The sequence below is a fragment of the Sciurus vulgaris genome (assembly GCF_902686455.1).
Source record: "Sciurus vulgaris genome assembly, chromosome: 19".
Classification (NCBI taxonomy): Eukaryota; Metazoa; Chordata; class Mammalia; order Rodentia; family Sciuridae; genus Sciurus; species Sciurus vulgaris.
The window spans coordinates 13,924,046-13,948,102 of record NC_136480.1 but is presented as its reverse complement, the minus strand read 5'-3'; the positions used below and the strand labels follow the sequence as shown (position 1 = coordinate 13,948,102).

General features: G+C 47.5%; 1 protein-coding gene across 4 annotated transcripts in view; it reads left to right on the top strand.

Annotated features, from left to right (window-relative positions):
- ITPR1 (inositol 1,4,5-trisphosphate receptor type 1) overlaps positions 1–24,057 on the top strand; it is a 314,683-nt gene that overhangs the window by 102,892 nt on the left and 187,734 nt on the right. For all 4 annotated transcript variants that reach the window (XM_079122175.1, XM_079122176.1, XM_079122174.1 and 1 more), the window contains exons 5-6: positions 14,187–14,302; positions 23,556–23,642. In XM_079122175.1, coding sequence (XP_078978301.1) covers positions 14,187–14,302; positions 23,556–23,642 — 203 coding nt within the window. The remainder of the gene's footprint in view (positions 1–14,186; positions 14,303–23,555; positions 23,643–24,057) is intronic.

Genomic DNA, 24,057 nt, shown 5'->3' with positions numbered 1-24,057 from the left:
CCCCCCCGCCCGTTTCTTCCTTTATCCAGGAACAGGGGAAAAGAACTTTCCCCACTAAATATGTTTTAAAATAACAGTGAGCGATGGGAGACAAAGAGGCTTTCTCACAGTGTCACATGAGTGGTCTTCAGTGATTAACGTACCCATTACATGGACACATTCTAAGGCCGTTCTAGCATAAACGCACCTTGGGGGGCTAGAGGAAGCCCCGTGGGAGGGATGGGGTGGGGTAGAGGGCAGGAAGCCTTCCCTGGGGAGCTGGGCTTTGAGGTGAGCTTAACGCAGGGTCGCAGGGTCGGTGGAGAGCGTCCTTGGTGGGAGTGGCCGTGGCGCTGGCTGAGGTGCTGACCTGGAGCACACTTCCTGGCAGAGGGGAAGGACAGCACTATATGGCACATTTGTGAGCCACGTGACTTTGGAATACCCCTAGTGGGGCATTCGCAGGGTCGGGCATTTTATAGAAATGGAACTGGAGACGTGGATGGGTCACATGAAGACCCGGGTGTTCCTGACTCGAGTTTTTCCCGCGGTGGACAGTAGTTAGTACGTGGTCCATCTCATCATTCCCGAACCACATTGTTTATTGGCGTTTTATAGTTCTGCATACTGGTGGGGTTTGCTGTCACATATTGGTGCACGCACACCATGTAACAATAGAAGGTGGCCAGAGTCCCTCCCTTCCCCGCTCCTCCCCGGTCCCTTTCCTGTATGGCTCTCCCTTTGATTTTGATGAGACATCCCCCCTTTCCTTGTCCTTCTTCTGTAGCTTCCCCCTATGAGAAAAAACATGCCATCCTGACCTCCTGAGTTTGGCTTATTTCACTTAACATAATGATCACAAGTTCCATCCATTTTCCTGCAAATGACATGATTTCCTTTTTCTTCGTGGTTGCATAAAACTCCCCTGGGTATATACACCACGTTTCCTTTATCTGTCAATGCACACCCAGGCCGGTCCCATAGTTTGGCTGTTGTGAATGGTGCTGCTGTGGACATGGCTGTGTGTTCCTTTGGTCCCTTTGATTGCTGATCTGTTGGAGATGTCCGGACAGCACTTGAGAGTCCACCGTGATTGCTGGCAGGCACGTGTGTCTGTTAGAGCCTTGCTACCCAAGTTGACCCCAGACCAATGGCTTTGGCGTTACCTGGAACTTGTTAGAAAGGTAGAATCTCAAACTCCTCTCAGGCCTTCTGAATCAGCCTGCATCTTAACAAGATCCTCAAATGATCTGTCATTTCAGAAGTGCTGTTTTTAGAATCGAGTTATTCAGCAGGTGACTGTTTCTCAGAGCGTGGTTGGATTAGAGTCATCTTGGGAACTTATTAAAACTGAGGATTCCTGGGTCCCTTCTTTCTACCCAGACATCTGTGTTTTAGTAAACTCTGTGGGAAATTATGATGGACTCTCAGGAGGACTGAGCTTGGCTGCTGTGATACAGAATCCTAAGGAAGTGGTTTTCAGTTGAAATCTCCTGCAAAGGTGGTGGGGCCGTTGTTCAAGTCCCCCCTCCAGATCCGTGCAAGGATCTCTGAGGAAGGGCCGCAGCAGGTATTCTGTTAGACGTCCCTGTGTGACTGTCGGGAGCAGCTGCATTGACAGTCACAGTCCTACAGGATTTTAGGCAGGAAGTCAGTTTGGAGACACACTTCTGGCCATCAGGTAGAATCCTAAGCACAGCTGGCAAAGAACTTTTGAGACATGGTACAGAAGGACCTACGTGCTCTGTTTTGTTTCTCAGTCTGTTTTCTCATATTTTGGTAACTTCAGGGCATTGGTTCTCAAGAAGAATGAGGAGGAAGGGTTTATCCTGTGATTCTAAAAGGAGATGATTTTAGACTCCAGAGGACATTTGGCAAAATCTGCAGTCGCTTTGGATTGTTAACTGGAGCTGGGGCGCTACTGACAACTTACATGGAAAGCTCAAGGATGCTGCTGTTATAGTTGGTTTTGTGTTGCTGTATCAAAATACCCAAGGCTGGGTAACTTATAAAGTAAGAGATTTATTTGGCTCATGATTCTTATTCCTGAAGGATCTAGGCTGCATGCAGAAGGGAACTAGGAAGGGAGAGGTTGGGCAGAGACCCTAAGTACCTTCTCTAGCAGGGATGTGTCCACTCCTCTCCTACCAGACAGCATGGATCCATTCATGAGCGTGGAACCCCGTGACCCCATCATCTCCCATTAAGCCTCACCTATTAAAGGTTCTGCCACCTCAGCGCCATCACACTGGGGACCAAGTTTCTAGTACATAGACCTTTAGGGAACAAACTGTATCCAAATGATAGCAGCATCCTACAGTGTGTGGGGGCAGCCCTTCCCAATCAGGGCTTACAAAGCATGCTCAGGATGTGAACGCGGGCGATGGAGAAAGCTTGTGCTAATCTAGGCACCTTTCTGAGGGTCGAAGTCGTTCCTGAAAGTGCCTTCCTGGAGAATCTTGAAATAATGAGCCACTATTAGGAATGGGAATGCGTTGTGTCTTTCAGGTGGGCGTTCTAGGGAGAGAAAAAGCTCTCGACAGTCATTCTTTTTGGCAGATACATTGACTTAGAAAGGCGGTTTGGTGGTGGGCTGTGTTTGCTAGATCAAAAATAAAGTGTAAGCAAATGAAACATAGGTCATGAAATAAATTAAGAAAGTGACTTTTCTCTTTTTTGAGATGTACACATGATGTCTTGGAGCGATTCCTGATTTTTAAAATTAGTTCTTTTTCGTTGCACTTTGGGTTGGTGAAAGGCTCTGTTTGCGAGGGTTGGGTTAATGCATAGAAATGTCAAAAATATGTGAGAGAACAGCTCCTGCTCACACCTGGGGGGCTGGCTGGGGAGTGCTGGGGTCGGGGGGAAGGACTGAGCTGCTCAGGGTGGGGTCAGCAGGTCTTCAGTGGAGCAGGAACAAAGGAATGGAGGAAGACAGGAGGTCCTTTTGGCCTGTCTGTGGAGAATCAGGTCCAGAGCAGCAATGGCAGCTCAGCCCAGCCGGCCATGCTGCTTCACTGCATGCGGAGAGCTTGTGCTGTGCCTCTGTGCTCCAGACACCTGGGCTTACCTGTTAGGCCTCTGTCCCCTGTCAGAGTCGGGCACCAGGTTTTACTGACTGTGTAACCCAGCATGCGAGCACTCAACGCATGTTTGGGAAAGGAAGGAGAAATCAAAATCCCTGCAAGAGGAGCAGCCCCTTTCCTGTGTATAGTGGGACTTCCTCAGAGGTGCTCTGTGATTTTTGAAATAGTGAGGGCAGAGGACGGGGATGCCCTGTGCCTCTAACTCGGCGGGAGCTGAGGATGTGGAGTTCCACACGGTGTGTTGGCTTTGCAGGTCTGACACACCGCTGGCACCTCCTCTTGATTTTCCTGCATTCCTGTCGAATTTCTTACAGGCCAGACCCATCCAGCTCCGTCCTCTTTTCTAGAAGACGCTAGTTTTTAAGTTCTCTCTCCCTCTTTTTCTCTTCCCCCTCTCCCCCTCCCTCCCTTGGTGTTGAATTAGGATTTAAAGAAAAAAATAAACTTTAAATTTTAATAAGCTTTAAACTCAGTGAATATTTTTGCTTCGTTTTTGAAAAAAAAAAAAGAAATTATACTCAAAAGTAAATTTCAAAGGTGATTTTTTAAAAAATGTGCTATTATGCAAACCTAATTTTAAGCCCACAGGCAGGTTGGAGAGGATGGTAATGTAGTGACTCTGCATGTTCTTACACTTACCTTTAACAGTGACCCGCCTGGGCTCAGGTTGATTTTTCTGTATTTCCCCCCGATTATTCTGAAGCAGCTATCAGACATCATTTCATTAGGGGTTACCTTTTTGAGCCACTGCCTTTAAAGTTATAAAGCCATTTGGATAGAACAGGGAATCTGCAGAAACCCCCCTCGGTCACAGCCCCTCTGGGCACTAGCAGTTGAGCCAGGAGAGGCCCAGTGCCTCCAGTGCCCTGTGACGGAGGCCACAGGGATTAGGTAAGGAGCCCCCACCCCAAGCCCTGTCAGAACAGAGCATGCTTTCCTACTAATGGAAATCAGAACCTGGTAACCTTTTCCACAAAGGGAAAATTTGGTTTTTCATTATCAGCAAAATCATCCTTCTTTTCATGAGAACATGACAAGTATTTCATTGCCTCCTTGACCGAGGTATTTCATGCATGTGTGCGAGCATGCATATTTATATGTGTGGATGTACAGAGCTTCGGTGTGTTACTCGGTGGAATTTTATATTCTTATATTGTACCATACGACCCTTGCCCAGGCTGAGAACATTTCCAGTTCCCTAGAAAGCCCTGCCACTCAGAAATTACCACCTCGTCCCTGAACAAAGGTAACCGCTCTCGGATGCCCTAAGTGAGTTTTGCCAGTTCTTGAGACTCCTGTAAGTAGATTCATTCAGGATCAACGGACTCTGTTTGCTTTGGCATCTTTCACTCAAAATAATGTTGGTAAAATTTATTCAGGTCTTGTGAGACCATCTTTGTTTCCTGTGGCACGTGGTTTCCAGCGCCCCAATGCTGCATGAATCTGCCACTTGTTAGCCTGTTCCATCCCAGCAGCTGTATTTATTGAGTGTTTCCTCTATGCTGCGGTCTGTTTGAAGGGCTTTAAGTGCAGTAGTTAATTTAGTCTTCTGGGTTAATGAGTGAGTTAGCTGTTGTGGTTATTCCCTTTATGGGCAAGAAACTAAAACTTTGGTTAAATAATTTTCCCTGAAGCCATACAACTGACACACGACGGAGCTGGTTTAAGCCATCTCCAGCTCCAGATCAGCGACGCCTCAGCACCTGCACATCTGGGTCTGTCACATGGTGTGGAATGCGACCGTCCACATCCTTGGTTGGATTTTAGGGCTCTGTGAACTCCAAGGGGTGATCTGTCGTCTAGAGGGAGACACACAGACACAGAAAGGTCTGGTCACCTGGGCTGGGTTTCTCAGCCTGAGTGGCAGAGTCATGACTGGAACCTGTATGCACAGATTCCCTGTCTGAATTGTTTGGCATTCTCTTGGTGAACGCTTTTGTTTATTTCCGTTGCCAGCAGAGTCAAATATGATCAAATATGTTTTATGACTCTGCAGGTTGCCCTGGAATTTTAATATTTTTTTTGTACCTGAGATTGAACCCAGGGATGCTTAACCCCTGAGCCACATCCCCAGCCCTTTTTTGTATTTTTTTCTTTTAGAGACAGGATCTCGCTAGGTTGCTCAGGGCCTCATTAAGTTGCTGAAGCTGGCTTTGAACTCGCTATCCTCCTGCCTCAGCCTCCAAAGCTGCCGAGATTATAGGCATGTGCCAACACATCTGGCTGCCCTAGGATTTTTGGTTGCAAACAGTAGCAGCTGACAGAAGCCCACAAGGAAACCATAGAATGTTGGGTAACTCAGAATCAGCAGGGAGGCTGGGAGCCAGGCCCAGACACTGAGGGCAGTGTGGCTGTACAGCCAGGTAAATGCTTAGGAACCCTTTGAAGAGGGTACCACCCCACTGCCAGTGACCCCTGAGCCCTCTGGATGCCAGTCCCTGCACCGTCCCTGGTCACCCCACCCTGTGTCCACAGGCAGTCTCTAACTGGCCCTGGAACTTTGCAGCTGTCTCTGCAGGCACAGAAGCCAGGGGGGAAAGTCGGATTGTCCAGTGTAGGCAGTGCCTGTGTTTAGGCTGTTGGTTGGAAGGAACAACGGCCCCTGCCGTTTCTACAGCAGAGAAGCAACTGCCTTGCCAGCTGATCAGTGACTGGCTCAAGCTGGTGTTTGTTCCATAGTCCTTGCAAATGGGCAAATACACATGTAGTTGCTGAGGTAGAGGAGGTTGGACAGGAAGTCGCTGCCCACGTTTCCAGTCTGTTAGTGGGGGTGATAACCACGGGTGTTGTCAGCTGGGGGATTCTATTCAGAGAAAGCATCCGCTCGTCTCAAGTGGAAAAAGATGACCGCATCGCCCTTTGTCTCTTAAAAACAATGTTTATGTTTTTTGCAGAAGGTAATGGAAGGTTTACTTAGCAGTCCCAATCGGAAAATGTCGCTTAACTTTGAAAAGCTGCTGTCCCGTCTATGATGCCAGAGACCCAGCAGTAGGTGGCGGGCTTCCGCTCACAGCGCCTGGAGTGGGGGCTCCTGTCCACACAGGGCTGGGTTCTCCCGCGCTCGCTGCCATTTCAGACCCCCCTTTCCCATGAGCGAGCGTTGGTCCGTGTATCCGTTGTCCCCCGTGCACTGAGCGCCCCAGGGACAGAAGGACCAAGAAAGCAGGCGAGCCCTGTCCTGGTGAGACTGACAGCCAAGCGACAGTGAGTTGGGGCGGGGTTTAAGTATGGATTGTCTCATTACGTCCCTTTCACTATTTTGGAGGTAAAGCATCACCTGACTGGGAAGTGACGCCCCTTCTCCACGTTAGATGTTAATCATGTTGTCCTTCCACGATTTTTATCCTGTCACCTCTACCCTTTTCAGAAAGGCAAGCTGTAAAGGATCAGCACTGAAATGCTTCACATTTGTAGCTTTTATGTATTTGTATATCACATACAGTATGTCATGTATAACTGTATGACTGTATAACATTCATACATCACAGGATACACCATAAATGTACGTGTATTACATTTATTATATATTAAGTATATTTGTGCATATATACAAGTGTAATGTTACATTTGTATTACAATATAATGTATATCATATTTGTAATATATTACAATATCTATTATGTAATATGTAATTTGTATACATACAAATTAAGTGTAATATATATTAAATATATAACAGTATATTTATAAAATATGTTTGTAAATTACACTATAGACTACATATACCTGTAATGTACAAATATGTTAAATATAAATTATATATAAAAGATACATATTCTGTACATTTATACATAATTATGCATATGTAATATATGAATTATGTATATAATTATATATTATGCATAATATATAATGTATGAATTTACAACCAAAATTTATAACCAAGACAGTCATGTTTATACATTTTATATAAAATACATTGTTTATATTATTTTAATGGTATATTTACATTTCCTTTGATCTCTTCTTATATAAAACTGCACTTACATGTGCTGAGGAATTTTTTAAACAGTGGCCAGCTTGTTTTCTTTTTAAAAAAGTGTTTTTAGTTGTAGATGGACACGATACCTTTTCTTTCTTGTTATCTGTTTTTTAAATATATACTTTTTAGTTGTAGGGGGACACAATACCTTTATTTTTGTTTTCATGTGTCGCTGAGGATCCAACCCAGTGCCTCACCCATGCTGGCAAGCGCTCCCCCGCTGAGCCCCTGTGACTCCTCTTCAGTCACGTGACGTTTGAGAGTCGGAATTCTGTAGAGAAGACAGGGGTGGTGGGAGAAGGGACTGGTTCCTGAGGATGGACAGCGGCGTGGCCGAAGCTGGATGGATGCCCAGCTGCACTTTTATGTGTCCTGTGGGGTCCTGTGATGGGTCATCATGGACGCTGTGTGAGGACAGGTGTCACGTGGTGGCCTGGCCTCCTGGTTGCTCTCTTCCCTACTCTGTGCTCCTACATGCGGCAGTGAGCCTGAGGCAGGTGGAAGGAATTTCTTTGGAATGTGCGCCCCGTAGCAGAATTGCCGGTGAACGTTATAGGCAATATGTGTTCTTACTCTGACTCACACCATCTTGCCCCTCCACTGTGACTGCCCCACGTCTGTGCACCCATCAACAGTCTGAAAGTCTTCTCTGTGCTGAGACTTGTATCTTGGTCCACTTGTGCTGCTGTAGCACAATGTCACAGACTGGGTAGTTTTATAATGTACAGAAGGTTATTAGCCGACAGTTCTGGAGACTAGAAGTCTAAAAATGAAGACACTGGCTAGCTGGTGTCTGGTGAGGATTTGACCTTTGCTACCAAGATGGTGCCTTGAGCGTGGCCCCCACAAGGGAAGGAGCACTATTCCCCACATGGCAGGACTGTCCATGAGCAAGAGCTCACATCCCAACCCTTTTTATTTAGCTTTAAATCCACCCTGGGGGATGAAGCTGCATGGCCTATTGCCTTCCAAGGGCCCCACGTCTCAAGGCCACTCCATTGTCAGTTCTCCTGAGTTTTGTAGGAGGAACATTCAGAAGGTAGCATCTGGCTTGTTGCCAGTCTGTAGTTACAAAGTAATAGCTCATTAAAAACCAAATAGCAGTGGAGTACCGGAAGGCAGTTTAAAACTTTAAATATTGTCATGTGATACATGCCACATTCTTCAAAAAGTTGAATGTGTGAGAATGGGGGTATAGTTAATGGGTACCAGGTTTGTTCTGGGGTGTTGAAAATGTTTGGGAAGTTGATGGAGATGATGGTCACACAGCATTGCAGAGGTGCCTAAATGCCGGTGATTGTCCTCTTTAAAATGGTTTGATTTTATGTAAAATGAGTCACCCCCCCCAAAAGGTAAAAAAATTGGCAATATACAGAATAAAAGTAACAGGCCCGGTGCCCAACACCTCACCCCTTCCCACTTCCCAGGATCTGTGCTTCCAATATTTTAACCTTCCTTCTGGGCATTTGCCTCTGTGTTTCTAGATGAGGTGTGTTCCTCAACGTCTGTAGATTAATCTATGTGAAACACCGCTTGTCATTTTCTATTTGTTACAGATAAGGTTGGCTTTATGATGCTTCTGTCTCTTCGCCCTCACTTTTTTTTTAATTTTTTTGCTAATGCTCAGTCATATGGACTGTGTACATACAGTTCACCACTGAGCACAGGATTGTAATAGGCAGCTCTCCCCCTGGACGTGAATAATCATCTTATTTCTTTTCTGTGCATAACTCGTCTGCAGCGTTTGCTGTCTTCTCTCCGAAAGCCTCAGTATGTTTTCCATGTGGCGCTGGATCCATGGACTTGCCCCTCCCATCCTCGCCATAGTCCTTTTGTCCCTGGTACCTTTCTCTCCGCTGCAGGTTTTGTGGCGTTGAGAGGCCCTTGCCCAGCTATGATCATGGGGACTTCCCTCAAGTTATCTGTTTGCGACATGGGTGACCATAACTTAGCCTCCTATCTCTGCCACAGAGCAGGAGCTAGGGCTTAGGGGCGGACCTCTTTTGGTTGGTGATGAAGTGGTCCTCTCCACGTTTTGATGGCGTGCAGCCTCTCCGCTGCTTCTCCTGACTGGCAGACCCTGACTGCGTCTGTTCTCGTGCCTGGTCACCAGTTTACACAGCTCAGAATTCTGAGTGGAGACTTAACTTGGTCAACTGCTTAAAAGGCACTGCTGTACCACATTTGAGTTCTGGGGTTGGCACAAGATGTCAGATGGTGTCCTTATTCCTGGGCTATTGTTTGAGCCTTTTTTTCTGCTGGAAGCCTTGAGGATCTTCTCCTTGTCCCCATTAGTTTGAAATTCAACAATCATATTTGGGTCTGTTTCTATTCTTTGTGCTGGAGTGTTGGTTGTTGTTTTGTTTGTTTGGTTTTGTTTTTCTCTTATCTAGGAGAGTCATCTCCTCTGGTCCAGGAAATTTTCTTGTATTTTTCTTTAATTTCTACACTCAAACTTGTGATCCTCCTGCCTCAGCCTCCTGACTTTTTGGTGGGCAGGGAGTACTGGACATTTAACCCAGGGCACTTAACCACTGGGCCAAGTCCCCACCCAACCATTTTAATTTTTTTTTTTTTTAATTTAGAGACAGGGTCTCACTAAGTTATCTATGGCCTCACTCAATTGCTGAGGCTGGCTTTGAACTTGCGATCCTCCCACCTAGCCTCCCGAGTTGCTTGGGATACAGGCGTGCACCACCTTTGCCTGGCCTCTGGCACCTTTTGTACCTGGCTGTTCTGTATTTTTCAGCCTGTCCCTGGATGGTTGACCTATTCTTCACTCGCATGAATGTTTTCATAAGCATCTACAAACTAAGCAGAGCCAAAATAAAATGATTGACCTCTGCTCCTCTCCCCGACCCTGCTCCTCCCCCCCACCCCCCGACCCTGCTCCTCCCCAGCCTTCCCTTTCTTGCTGGGCACCGTCACCAGGAGAAAACTCCCTTGGAGATATAAGCCAGAGCAAGTCCGTCCTTTGCTCAGAACCCTGGAGTGCGTCCCTCTGCTTGAGGTGACTGACATGGCTTGCCAGCAGGCCTGGGCACCCCTGCGTGAAGCTTTATCTACCTGCTTCTGCCACCACAGCTTTCCCCATTATTCTCCAGCCCCTATTTTCATTCTTTTACCATTGTCAGGATTTTTCCCCCCAGCTCAGGGCCTTTGCGTTTGCTGGTTCTGTCTGCCTGGAAGGCTTTGCCCCCTGGTTTTCCTCTCGGCTGAACCCCTCCTTGCGTCTCCTTCAGCTCTGCATTCCGACCTGAGATGCCTCTCCTAGTGCCCCTGCAGGCTGCCTCCGCCCCGGGCCCACCGCCTGCAGAGACCGTTCTTGCCTCCATAGAACTTTGAACGTGCCCTGATTCCGCTCGTCTCTTGGTCTCGTGTGTCTCTCACTGGGATTGTCTTAAGAAGTTGGTGTGACAGGTTCAGGGTTCTACTGTGAGCACCCAGTACTGAGCCTGCACACACAAGGGACTATAGTAAACAGAAATCAGATCTGTGAAGAGAATCCTGGAAGCTGAGAGCTGGAGCTGGCACCAGAGGACCCATCCGCCATTGCTTCAGGAGCCCCAGGGACCATGACTTCAGCACCTTGGTTGGATTCCTGCCGTCTGCCTAATCCCTGAGATCCTGGCTGTAGGAACCACGGCTCAGGAGTCCAGAGTTGTAGAGATGGAGAGGCTGGTGTGGGGATGGAGGTCTCGCCCTGGGTGGCCTTCATTCTTTGTCCATGTCTCAGATGTGGATGCCTCCTGTGTTCGTGGACGCTGCTCATGTTCTATGTCCTTGCCCTCCCTCTCCTCCTCCCCATAGTGCTCCAGGCAACCTGTGGCTCCCTCTGCTCCCGACCCTCTCTTCCCGTGCCGCACAAGTCCCTATTTTGATAGCTGACTCCTCTCTTAGCAACTCAGATCCTCCCTTTAGGTAGTAGAATGTGACTCACACCCCGCAGATGGCCTGCAGCCCCCTTGGACGTTGCAGCCCGGCCCCTGCGTTCCGCTGAGTGCTTTCTGCTAACTGAATGTGGCATACACTACAGCTTCAGAGCATTCAAGTAGTTTCTTGAAAGCTAAGTTTAGTTTATTCCTCAAAGGCCTAAATAACACCTGTCACATGAGATTTCCTTATGGCATTTTTTGGGGATGAAACCAAACCACAGTGTGCACGCTTGTACACATGCACATGCGTGTTCCCCTCCCTCCACAAAGCTATCCTCTGTGTTCTTCTGGATTTCCTGTATTCGTGCCTTTTGCTACCTAGTGCACTATTAGGACCCAGCCGAACTTCTAATTTTGCCCAGCCGTACCATCCAAATAGCAAAGGGCATCATGGAGCCGCTGAATTGCAGAAATTTCGGAAGGTACTTAACATTACATTTGAATTGCCTAATTTAATTTTCACTTTGAATCTGTTGCTAAGCAACCGGGAAGACAGGGCAAAATCAGCAAGGCTAATTTTGGTTCTGCTACTAGTATGTTAGCATCTCTTATATTTACATAGACAGTTGGTTGTAAATACACTTCAGCCAATGCAGGTCTCTCTGTTGTCAAGGAAAATAGTTGGTGCGGAAGCTGAAGCAGGCGAGTGGCTTTGTTGGATTGGACGGTGCCTTAAATCACGCGCTCACCTTAGGCGACCGTGGAGTTACCTGAAGTTGTGCACCTGTTTTGTCACCCGTTGTTGAGCAGGGACTTGGCTTGGGAGTGACATGCACAGTTGGAAAGTGGTGCTTCTCAGTCCATGTCCTCTTCGCCCTCCTGGATCCAGCCAGCCTGTTCCCTGAGTCAACTTAAATGAATTTTTTTTTGGAATGCATAGCATTTCGCCATCAGTCTATGAATATGTTAGAAGTGGGGGGAAGGTCATTGTATCCTCCACGTCTTACTGTTGGTGAAAATCGAAATCGTCAACCCTATTTGGTCCATAAAGTAAGTTGTATGTCACGTCATGGGGCTGGTGACAAATATTTTGAATGCTTTGAGACAGAGTCATCTAGTTTCTAAAGGACGATATCCTGGTCCAGTCTTGATGCCACCCTGGGCCCTGGGTTAAAGATAGGACATTGAGTTCTGGTCAGCAGTCTCCTGGTTGTATGTGGTTTTTCTGCAGGTTCATATACATCAGGTTGGTAGAAAAATGCCATATGACGTCAAGTTGCCCCTAAGACAGCAAATGACCCTGACCTGTGGCTTTCAGAAGAGGCAGAGGAGAGGAAGCAGCCCTACCTTTTAAACTGTGGTTTTCTGTCATTCCTTTGTTTGCCTGAGACCTAGCCAGTGTCTTTCATAGGCGGTGAAAATCATCTGAGTGGATGGATCAGGTTTCTGATAAAGATGAATCCAGGGTTCCTGTATTTCATGACGGCCTGTGACTCAGTAGAAATACCGAGTTGATGAAGGAGAGGATAGCATTGAGAAGGTGCCTTTGCTGCCACAGTTAAATGACCTTCCGCCGTCTTCCTGAATACCGTTGAGAATGTGGCAGAGTTGTAGTGCGAGGTTAACGGGTCACGATCCTGACCGGAGGAAGGAGCCTTCTGAGGTAGAAGGAAAGCCTTGGTGTCAGTGTACTTGACAGCAAATGCATTCTTCTGATTTTGAGGAATTTATTTGACTGGAACAATAACTAGGTCTTAACCCGTGACAGCTCTTTGAAGGGAATCTTTCCTAATGAGCAGATAACTCCTGTGGGTAGTTCTGACTTATTTTCAAGGTATGATTTTTCCAAATCTGAGAATTTGCTTCAGTTTTATTAATTTTACTCTACAAATACTTACCATTCAAAAATCCAGGATATCAAAACGTAAGCTCTTCAGGAGGCAGGCATTGACTTTAAATATTGGTTTCCTCGGGAAATCATTTCTGAACCTGTGTTTGTTGTGTTGTGTTCTGTCTTGTGCTGGGGATCGAACCTGAGCCTCAGGCGTGCTGAACGTGGGCTGGACCACTGGGCTAAGCCCCCAACCCTCTGAAAAAGTTTTTGATAACTTCTCTACCCCCAAATTTTGGTGAACATATTCCTCGACTCTGTGTGTGCACGAGTGTATTTTTAAAGCTCCGAATCCGTGTTACTGCACTCATGTATTGCATGCAGTATGAAACTACTGAGGCAGAATGGGGTTCACCGATGGCCCCATATTACCATTGATACCTCAGCACACACACGTTTTAAGGATAAGGTTCATCATTAAAGACAGTGCCTTAAATGGTGATTTTTAAATTTCTGGGTGACTTCTCAGATCTGATTAGATCTCAGATCTGATTAGATCGTCATTACTTTTACCTTTTGAGTGTCTGAAGAACTGGGGATCAGTTCTGCCTTTTTCTTGTTTCTTGGGCCCCTCCTGTCTGCCATGTTTTGCTTTTTTTTTTTTTTTTTTTTTTTTTTTTTTGCAGTGCTGGGGATTTGAACCCAGGGCCTTGTGCTTTGGAGGCAAGCACTCTACCAACTGAGCTATGTCCCCAGGCCATGTTTTTTTTGCTTTCTTTACAGCAGTCTTGGGAAGCCACTCGTCCGTGTTGGAGGGTTGGCTGTAGTTGCCTTAGACGTTGTTTAAAGTCGAGTGAGCCAGGCACACCGAGCGGAAGCACATCCGGGGTATTGATAATGAGGGTCAAGGGCACAGGCTGTCTCAGGGTTGGGGAGGTGTTTGCTCTGCAGCCCAGGGATTGTCTTCCCATGACGCTTAGACCACTGCCCTTGGAGGTGCTTCCACCTAGGCCAAGTTGGAGCTGCTTCCATTGCATCCTTTAAAATCCAGTGGCACCAAAGAGACTGGGTTTGTGTAAGTGAATATGTGGCGGGTTGCCATCTACAGTGTCCTTATGTCCTTATGTTTGTCCACCCAGAAGTGAAAGAGATAACTGGTGTGTGGGGGGGTTGGTATTAAGTGTACTGGACTTGGACACGGAGTCCCAGTGTGCCACTTGCTCTGTGACAAGGGACTCCCTCTCGCTGAGCCTCAGTTTCTTCATCTGTGACCACCACACTGTGGTGGTGAGAATCCACTTTGTAAGAGCGAGCTTTGCGACAGGGTTGTGTAGCATCGGTTAAGCATGGTGTCCATGATGATACCTTCCTGAGTCCTTGGGTCGTGTGCCTGTCCCCTTGGTAACCGGTCCCCTTTGTCACTTTGCTTCCAGATTGCCTCTTCAAGCTGTGTCCTATGAATCGCTACTCTGCCCAGAAGCAGTTCTGGAAAGCTGCCAAGCCAGGGGCCAACAGCACAACGGACGCAGTGTTGCTCAACAAACTGCACGTAGGTATCGGGACGGGATGGGGGCTATGGCGGGGCCTGGGCCGTGGGTGATGGCGGCTACAGCTGGTGGTGGTGTCCGAGCGTGAGGACTGGCACCTGGTTCAACCCTCCTCTCCAGCTGCTGGCTTTCCTGTGCTCCTTTAAAGGGTAACGAGGGAGAGGACCCAGAGGAGAGACGGGCCACTGCCCTCGAGAGATGTCTGGGAGCCGCTCTGTCCTCAGGCAGCACCTTTCGGGGGTGGCTTTGGGCAGGAAAGTGGCTACCAGCACATGCTCAGAAAGCAGGCTCCTAGGAGGCAGGGAGAATCGGATCCTGGCTCTGCTGCGCGTCAGCGTGGTCTCGGGCAAGTCCTGGAGTTCTTTGAGCTCTGTTACTTCCCTGTAGACCAGGATGGTCGGTAGCGTGTGCCTCAGGAGGATGTCGCAAAGACTCCATGAAAAGCGACATAAAGGGCACGGAATGATGCCTGGCATGTAGTAAAATGCTTAATCAACGTGGGCTTTTACCATTGTATCTATCCAATTTGTCACATAAGTGATGTGCTCACTCCACAGCTGAGGTGCTGTGTGACTGTACCTCTCTGAGCCTGTTTCTCTTGTCAAATGATGACACAGTTCCTTTAGACCTCGCACACAGAGGTCATCTGTGTGGAAGTTCTTCTAGATGCTGGAAGCCGTTGTTGACGTACGTCCATCGCAAGTGGTGTTGAAATTGCCACCCAGCTCCTGCTTTTTGTCTTGCCGTGTTTTTCCCCACGTCCCTTGGGGGGTCTTCCTAATGTGATCCAATTTCCTGGGTCCCTCCGTCCCCAGAAAGTAACCAGCATGCAGGCATTTTTTTGTTGCTGTGTGTTCCTTGTGCCTACATGCACAGTAGTGCATAGTAGGCCTTCAGATAGTTAAGTGACTAGGGGGCGAAGCGTCTCACTGCTCAGTGATGATCACTGAAGACCTAGAGTGGCCCATGGAGCACCCAGGACCTCCCGGGCCAGCGGGTCAGCCTGCTCTGTTTGTGACTTGATTGACAGTGGCCGAGCCAGCTGCGTTGGTTAAGGTAGGGGCAAGGCGGGGCGGTGTGACTTCTGCGTTCAGCACCCACCATCTCCACCAGGGTTCTGAGCTCCAGGCAGGGTGACAGCCGGGTTCCGAGGCTGACTTCTTGTGGTTTGCAAGACCACGTGTCCAGACCCTGCTTGTCCCTCCAAAGCTTCTGAACTGCCTTCCAGCCAGACTAGACTGATTGATCAATTGATTGATTGCTTGATTGATTGATTGATTTGGTACTGGATATTGAACCAGGACACTAACCACTGAGCCACATGCTCAGCCCTTTTTATTTTTTATTTTGAGACACAGTCTTGACTAAGTTGCTTAAGGCCTGCTAAGTTGCTGACAGACCAGATTTAGTCATTTCATTTCACTCTTGTTTGTTTTGAGCACCCGGGGATGGTACTGGCTCTCTTGACCTTTGCACCCGCGGTGTGTCCTGATTGGAGTGTGCTTCTCCTGGCTCCTCTTGAGCGGGGACCTTGCATCCTTCCTGTCTCAGTGTGCATGCCATCTTGGCAAGCCCCCTGCACACACACCGTCTAAGATCTGGCCTGCCTCTTTTCCTCCCTGTTATACCATTCCCAGCACTGATCATAGGCCGCAGTTATTTTTAGTCATTTCTTAATTATCTGTCACTCATTAGAACACCAGCTCTGCAAGGTTGGGGGCATCATCTCGCTTGCACACTGTCCCATCTCCAGCTCCTGTTGTCCTGCTGCACATAGTCAGCACCTTAGAAACAGTTGTTGAGTGGTATGAGCGCCGTGCTTGTGTGCTGGTGACAGAGCAGTGACAGTCTCAGCCCTCTAGGAGCTCATTAGAGGAGAACGGGTAAGGAGGTGGTTCTGGGGGTGCAGCATGGCGGCTGAGCAGGCACTGGGCCCTGAGTTCCAGCCCCAGCCCCAATGGGGCGAACGAAAACAGGTAATGATGTGTGACAAAGACCACATTAGGGCCAGACCGGCCCAGGGAGGGGAAGCACACAGAGAGGGGTCCACAATCTGGCTTTGCTGGATGCGGAGACGTGGCTCAGTGGTCAGGGAGGGCCCTCCTGGAGGAGAGGGAAGGGACACCACATAAACCTGAGCCTGAGGCACACATGGCGGGGGAGTGGAGGGAAGAAGAAACCAGGGGGTGAAGCCGGGAGGCTGGAGACTGCCTCTGAACGCTTCAAGAACGTCCTCGTCATCACAGCGGTGATGGTATTCTGTGGACTTAATTTCCACACGCCCATTGCTCCCTAGTCACGGCAAACATGTGGCTTCACGAATATGTGATGCAGTTCTTAATTAACATGAATTACAAAGAAGAAGTAAAAGGAAAAGAAAGATTGCATAAAATTCACATCCTTAGGACTGGGGTTGTTGGCTCAGTTGTAGAGCACTTGCCTCACACGCTGTGAGGCACTGGGTTCAATCCTCAACACCACATAAATCAAAGAAAGGTATTGTGTCTACAATTAAACTAAAATGTAAACAAAACAAACAAAACGGTGCATTCTAAATACTCAGGAAGATTCTAGAAGACTCAAGGGAATCAGTCCGCACACCCGTTTCTATGAACCCCATGAACGAGACAGCTGAAGACCGTGCCTGCTGCAGGCGCACAGTCCCAGTCACGCAAAAGCGCGTTACCTGTGTTGCAGTTTTCCAAGGGGGCCAGCAGCTCTTGGAAATACCGTGAAGAAGGCAAAGTCAACTCTCCCCTTCACCCGACGGTACTCGCCCTTCTGGAAAAATCTGTTAATGGTGCTAATCAGACCACACAACACTCTGTGCTTTGTGTGTATACGAAAAATGGAGTGAGGTGCTGGGTGAAGACAGTTACAGATACCTCTTAACTTACGGAATGTCAGCCAGCCGTGGACTTACACGGCCTGAGTGACGGTTCCTCGTTACAGTCTGAGCAGGCTGGCCTCTGATGGTGTGCCGCTTGCCTGGCTTCTGTCCTCCGAGTCGCAGCAGTATCCTTCTCTTCCGTCCTTGTGCCCGTGCAGAATCCGCCTGCAGTCTATGCTGGGAAGGCGGCCTGGAGTTGAATGGGTAGGGAAGGGTGCTCGGTCCTTCTGCATGTCACCCGGGAGAGAGCTGCCCGGTGCAGGGGGTTGTCTTTCTAGAAGGTCTGTGGGTCTTTAGCTTTTGCTTCTCTGCTGTAAAGATCGTTCTGTTCCATGAGATCTTGTTAGTACACCTCAAACTCTTTCTTCTCCTACGCTTTTTACAGCAGGGGATGCACACTCATGTTGCTCTGGCCAAGCAGGAAGCTGGCGGGGGATGAAGGGGTTGGGTGCAGTGTTGCCCACGGTGGGCGCCTGTCGCGGGTCTGGAGGGGCCGCTCTCCCTCCCTGCGGGGCGGTGACCGGAGGCCACACAATGCCTCCCGCTTTCTCAGGAGAAGATAGAAATCCATGCTTTTACATGTAGGACCTCAATTTTAAAGATGCCTTGGCAGCGGATTCAGTTAGAGCTGAAAATGTGCCCTTGACACCAACCCCAAATGGCCCAGGCCGGATGTGACAGTGGAGCCCCATTTGCCACCTGTGAGCTTTTCTTTTTAATGTATTTTTTAGTTCTACATGGACATAATACCTTGATTGCATCTATTTATTTTCATGTGGCCCAAGGATCAAACACAGTGCCTCACCCGTGCTAGGCAAGTGCCCCACCATGGAGCCCGAGCCCCTGCTGTGACCTTGAGGTTGTGTGAATTAGCAGTTCCTTCTGATGCTCCTTTCCTGCAAATGGAATAAACAGTACAGGTGGGGGGAGGAAAAAAAAGAAAAACAGTCCTTCAGGTGATCGGGAACTTTGAATTCCTTATGAGAGAGGAAGAGAGTGAACGACCTTCTGTGCTGTTTGTATCTTAAAATGTCAGAGGAGACCTTATCCTTCCCCCATTCAGGATGGCCCAGGTGGCTTTTCCAGGCCCTTGCTGCGTGTTGATTTGTGCTGGACTCTGTGTCGGCCCTATTTTCCTGCTTCTCTGCAGCTCCCCCACCCCTTGTCTGAAAGTCATCTGTGTGTTTCACGACAGTCGATAAAAGGCTGTGCTTCGGGCAGCCACTTGCCTTGGGTCTTCATTTTTATTTTTGTCGACGGCTGTGCAGTCCCCTGTCAGAGGTCAGATTATTTTAAATTAATGCCATTTAAGGAATTGGTCGTCTAGACCACTTGACTTCCTTTTGACCAGGATAAGCAACGCCAACAGCCCTTTGAAGGAGAATGACATCTAGTGGCCGGTCACGGCGTTTGCTCCTTCTACAGGAAGAACTGGATTTTTGAGGCTTTGGGTTAGAATTTTCCAAAAGGCTCTTGTGAGCTTCCCTCCCCCTTGCGTCCCCTCCTTCCTTCTGAAGGCCTCTCTCCTGCTTCCTAAAGCCGTCCACCGGTCCCCAGGAACAGCACCTAGGTTGTTTGGAGTATGAGAAACGATCACTTAAAGGAAGCCGAAGCTTTCATAGTCAGGAGGAACCAGAGGAGGGACAGGTCTTCACTGTCTTTCAAAGCCTGGGTCACAGGTTGTTTATTTTGGGGAGCCTGGATTCAGTGTCACGTGACGTGACTCAGCGCTCACTGACCTTAAGTAACCTTTCCTCACCGCTCCAGTGACCTCTCTGTAATAATTCACTAATGGTTTCTGAGTTTCTGAAATAAAATATAGCAGGTGACTCTGAGGGGGTTGAGCTTGATGTTGTTTAGGGAACACAGCAAGGTCAGTAGGGGATCATGTGGCAGAAACCCCAGCGTGGACTGTTCTCTTCCTTCCACGTGAGAAACAGCCCCCCACCCGTGTGAAAGGAGGGGAGTCACAGGATTCCATTGTCAGGATTTTTAAAGAATGAAAAGGTTAAAAAACATCCAGGCTGCTCGCCACAGACAACCAAGGTGCTTTTAGAATTTACACACAGGAATACTATAGAAAAAGAACTGCAAGGTAGGTGTGCGTAGGAGAAGGAAGGAGAAGTTTGATTGATAGGATCCATACATCTCACCCCTTGTCCGGGCACAGTGGCACATGCCTGGCATCCCAGCAGCTCAGGAGGCTGAGGCAGGAGGATTGCAAGTTCAAAGCCAGCGTCAAACTTAGCGAGACCCTAAGCAACTTATTGAAACCCTGCCTCAAAATTAAAAAGTAAAATTAAATTAAAAAGGGCTAGGGATGTGGCTTAGTGGTTAAGTGCCCTTGGGTTCAATCCCCAGTGCCAGAAAAAAAAAAAAAAAAAAAAAGAAGAAGAAATCCCAAAAAACTTGCTCACCTGTTATCACCTTGATTTTTATTTTGGTATATGCTCTGCTTGCCCACAGGGAGTTTTTTTTTTTTTTTTTTTGGTTTATTTATTTATTTATTTTTTATTGTCAATGGAAACATACTTTTTTTCTCTCCTTTAACTTGTTTCTTTCACTGTGACATGGATAAACAGGAACCTAGATCTGTTTTTTTTTCTTCTTCTTTTTCAGTGTTGGGGATGGAATCCAGGGTCTCACACATGCTAGGCAAGTGCTTTACCCCTGGACTGCACTGCCAGCTATCTATCTATTAATTTAATTCACTTTTGAGACAGGGTCTCCCTGTGTCACCCAAGCTGGCCTTCAATGTGTGATCCTCTTGCCTCAGTAGCTGGGATTACAGGTGTGTGCTACCAGAGCTGGTTATATCCTTATTTTTAATAGCTGCACAATTACTCCATTGTGTGGCCAGATGATAGTTTGGGATAACTAGTCCCTGTGATGAGGTATGAAGGGACATTCAGGATCCTGATAATTTTTACCATTTTGGGAAAAAAAAAAAAAAAAAAAAAAAGTCATGCCCACACCAGGTTATGTAAACTGGAGAAAGTCCTAGAAATGGAATTGGTGGCCAGAGACCCACTGAAGGGCTCATAGGTCAGCGCTGCTGGATCCTCCTTCCGAAGGGTGTTGTCGATTCTTTGTGTTACAGCGTGGGCCAGAACGTGGAATACGCTTGTGGCTGTAACTACCACGATCCCCTTCCTGCCAAAGAACCAACCTTCACCCACGAAGGGTGTGTTCAGTGAAAGGAGATTTGCAGACTTTCTTCCTAAACAAAGAGCTGGGAAAAGTGAATTCTTAGAATGGCCCATACGTTGAATGCGTTTAGTGTTTCTTCAGTAGTGATGCGTAGGCCCAGTTATCCCTAAAGTCGTTAATAGAGATGAAAAGGGTCTCAACTCTTAGTGTAACAGAGATCCTTAACTGAAGTTTAGATGCGGTATTCCAGAATATCTTCACTGAAGAGAGGTTCTTAGCATAGTCCTGATTGTCCGATTTTGTGTGATTTTTCTGTTTACTTTATCTTCTGTGTGTTTTAGACATCTGCCCTTGCTCTGCAGAGCTGCTGATATTTAATTGGACTTTAATATGAAATAGGTGCCTTTCTGATGGCTAATTTGACATATCTTTTTAGTTATGCCAGTGTCCAATGAGTTGCTACTTTTATACCTCTTCTAATAGGAACTTCATATTCTAGATTAAACTGAGACCTTTGGAAATTCTTGAGAGTAAGGGGAATGTCCACAGAATTTTGCCCCTTAGGTAATTTGAGTCCAAGATATGCTACTTAAGGATTCTCTAGCTGAATGCAATGGTTGATATATACCTGTAATCCCAGCAACTGAGAAGGCCGAGGCGGGAAGATCACAAGTTCAAGACCAGCCTCAGCGACTTAGTGAGGCTCTGAGCAACTTAGAGAGACCCTGTTTTAAAATAAGCATAAAAAGGGCTGGGGACGTGGCTCAGTGGTTAAGAGCCCTTCCAGTGTGATGGAAGAAAGAAGATCATATTTGCTTTTTAAAAACTGTTAGGTTTAATTTTACTGATTCCATTGATTATTTTTTCCCCCTTCCTTTGACTTTTCCTCTCCCGCTTGAGTTTCCAGTCAGTGTTAGCTGAGAACTCCTCGGCAGAAAGAACAGATCACTCTGTGTACAGTATAAACTTCCATTCCAAATGGATCCAGTCCAGTGTTTTGTTTGGAAAACGACTTTAGCATCTGTGGGTATTGTGGAGCTCTCTGGAAGGAATGAAGCCCAGGCAGGAAAATAGGGAGAAGCAGAGATGGGGCACGGTTAAGGGAGCAGGATCCCGGAGGGAAGGAGAGAGGGCACAACCTGCCCAGGGCAGTGCGGATGCTGGGGTTGCCACGTTGCCTGCACTGGTGTTATTTCTGGACCTGTCTTGAACCCGCTGGCTTTCCTCCTGGTGTAAGAGGATTGAACACGGGTAACTAATTCCATAAAGGAGAAGGGAGGACTCTAAAGGGACCGCCATTTTCAGAGCAGATGCAGATGTGGTTGATTCGCAGTGCCCCGCACACATGTGGGCAGATCCTTCCCTTCCTGGTGTCCAGTTCTATTTGGGGTCTGGATGGCTTCCTGACCCACCGCTTTTCTCAAAAGCTGTGCCTTTCTAAAAACACCTCCCCCTCAGGTAGAGCTGGAGCAGATGCTGAATTCAAGGGAATGGAGAGATTCTTGACCCAGCCGACTTGGGTCGCCTTTCAGAATTTCAATCATCAGAACATTCTTACTTTTAGAAATTTGTGCATCATAATAGTAGTTAAAATCATTGACGGGGATGGGGGGAGCTCAGTGGTAGAGCATTTGCCCAACTCGTGTGAGGTCCTGGGTTCTATCCCCACCCAGCACTGCCAAAAAAAGTATATGAATAAAATTATTACCAAATGCCTATAATGTGCCTGGCGTGCACCGTCTCGGAAAGGCTAGCGTGGTCCCGAATACAGATGACAAAACTGAGTGAGGTTGTGTGAGATTAAGTGGCCAGGGCAAGAGGACAGAGTTGGCACAGGGGAACCCACGGCCAAGTCCAGAAGGGCCCCATGAAAACGAAGACAGTCTTCCTGGAAGAGGGGACCCCTTGGCCTCTGCAGCACCCAGGAAAGGAGAGTGTTTGGAAGGTTCCGGAAGCACTGTCGTTGTCAGGGTTTCCTTCCATGCAGTCCCTCCTGAACGTCCGTCCTGGTACTTGACTTCTCTCTCATTCAGTTCAGGCCTCGGGGTCAGGGGTGGAAACTGCCGAGTACTGACGGCCTGCGACCTAACTAGTTCTCCTTCAGCATCACTGTAACATGACCACCCAGAGTGGCACAGGAAAGTGAGTGAAAGACAACTGTGCAGGTGGAGTTCCTGTCAGCCTGTTCTAGAACCTTCTCTTCAGCCTGAACCCATTTCCTTGCCTGCCAGAGTGGGACTGGTCATGTCTCCTGGCCTCACTGTAACTGCACGGATTTGGAATTAACCCAGTTGTGAATTTGAGGATTAACTCAGCCACTTAATAAATGGGTGATTTTAAAAATAATCTAGCAAAATTTCTAGTGTCCTCAGTAGAGAAAACAGTTTAACATACCCACTCTGTGTGCTGTTGACCACACTGCTTAGCCTCTCTCTTTTCTTTTTCTCTCCTCTTCTCTCGTTTCCTGTTCTCTCTCTCTCTCTTCCTCTCTCTCTCTCTCTCTCTCTCTTTCTCTCTCTCTCTCTTTCTCTCTCTCTCTGCTAAGGCTCAAATTCTGAACCTTGTAGATAACAAGTCTACATTTTACTAAACTACTACACCCCGGTGACTTCTTTTTTTTTTTTTTTTTTTTTTTTTTTGGTAAATTGCAATAATGAGCTCCCCTCAAAAAACTACTATGTAAGTTGGTTGGATTATAATTAATATCTGGCAGTACTAACTAGCTGTCCACATGTGCTACGGTGACCAGGCACCCTGCAATGTGTGGCATAGGTACCATATTTATCCTAATTTTAAGGAAAAGGAAACAGGCTCACAGATGTCAAATAACAAACTCAAGGTCACCAAACCACAAGCCACCCCAAACAAGCATTTAAATCCACTTTTATTTCACTCCAGAGCTTTAAAGAGGACTTTTGCAGATCATAAAAGGGTACTCCAAAGCTCGGTTCCTCTCACTCTCTTTTCTTTTAAAAATTCACAGACTTTCAAGAAGTCTCTCCCTAAGCAAATGGCCATGAATTCCGTAGAGACAAAGCTCATTTTAAAGAAGTCAAAGAGGCCAAGGAAGCAGAGGCGTGGTTTCTCACGGTCTTGGGGCACACGGAGGGGTTGTCTCTGTGGTTCCTGTGCTACTTGGCTTTGGTGTGGCATGGTTGCTGGGGAGTAGAACCCACGGATGCCTCTTCCTGACCATCTTCCTTCTCCATGCGCAGCATGCTGCAGACTTGGAAAAGAAGCAAAATGAGACAGAAAACAGGAAGCTGCTGGGGACCGTGATCCAGTATGGCAACGTGATCCAGGTAGGTCAAGGCTGCTCTTCTCTTCTGGAGCTGAAGCGTGCCGAAGGACGATGTAAACACATGGAACAGAATTTGGGCGTCTTTGCTGGAGGACTCCATGGAGACAGCCAGTGTGTTGCAAGAGTCTGGTGTTGATTATAAGTGATGGACTCGTGGGCTTTCTAGCTGGCCCTCTCTCCATCTGAGAATCCGCTTTGTCTACCTCCACCTGATGATTTAAGATCAGCCCCGATATTTCAAATGGGAGCCTTCCTACCTACAAAGAAGCCTGTCACAGTGTTGCTGAACTTGCAGTAGCTTCAAAGTTCTTCTTCTCTGGTGGAAATTAGCTTCCCTGTAACCTCTATCTTTTGTTCTAGAGCCGTTTGCCAGAAATAATAAGAGCAATTGTGTACCTCCCAGTTTTTAAAAATCA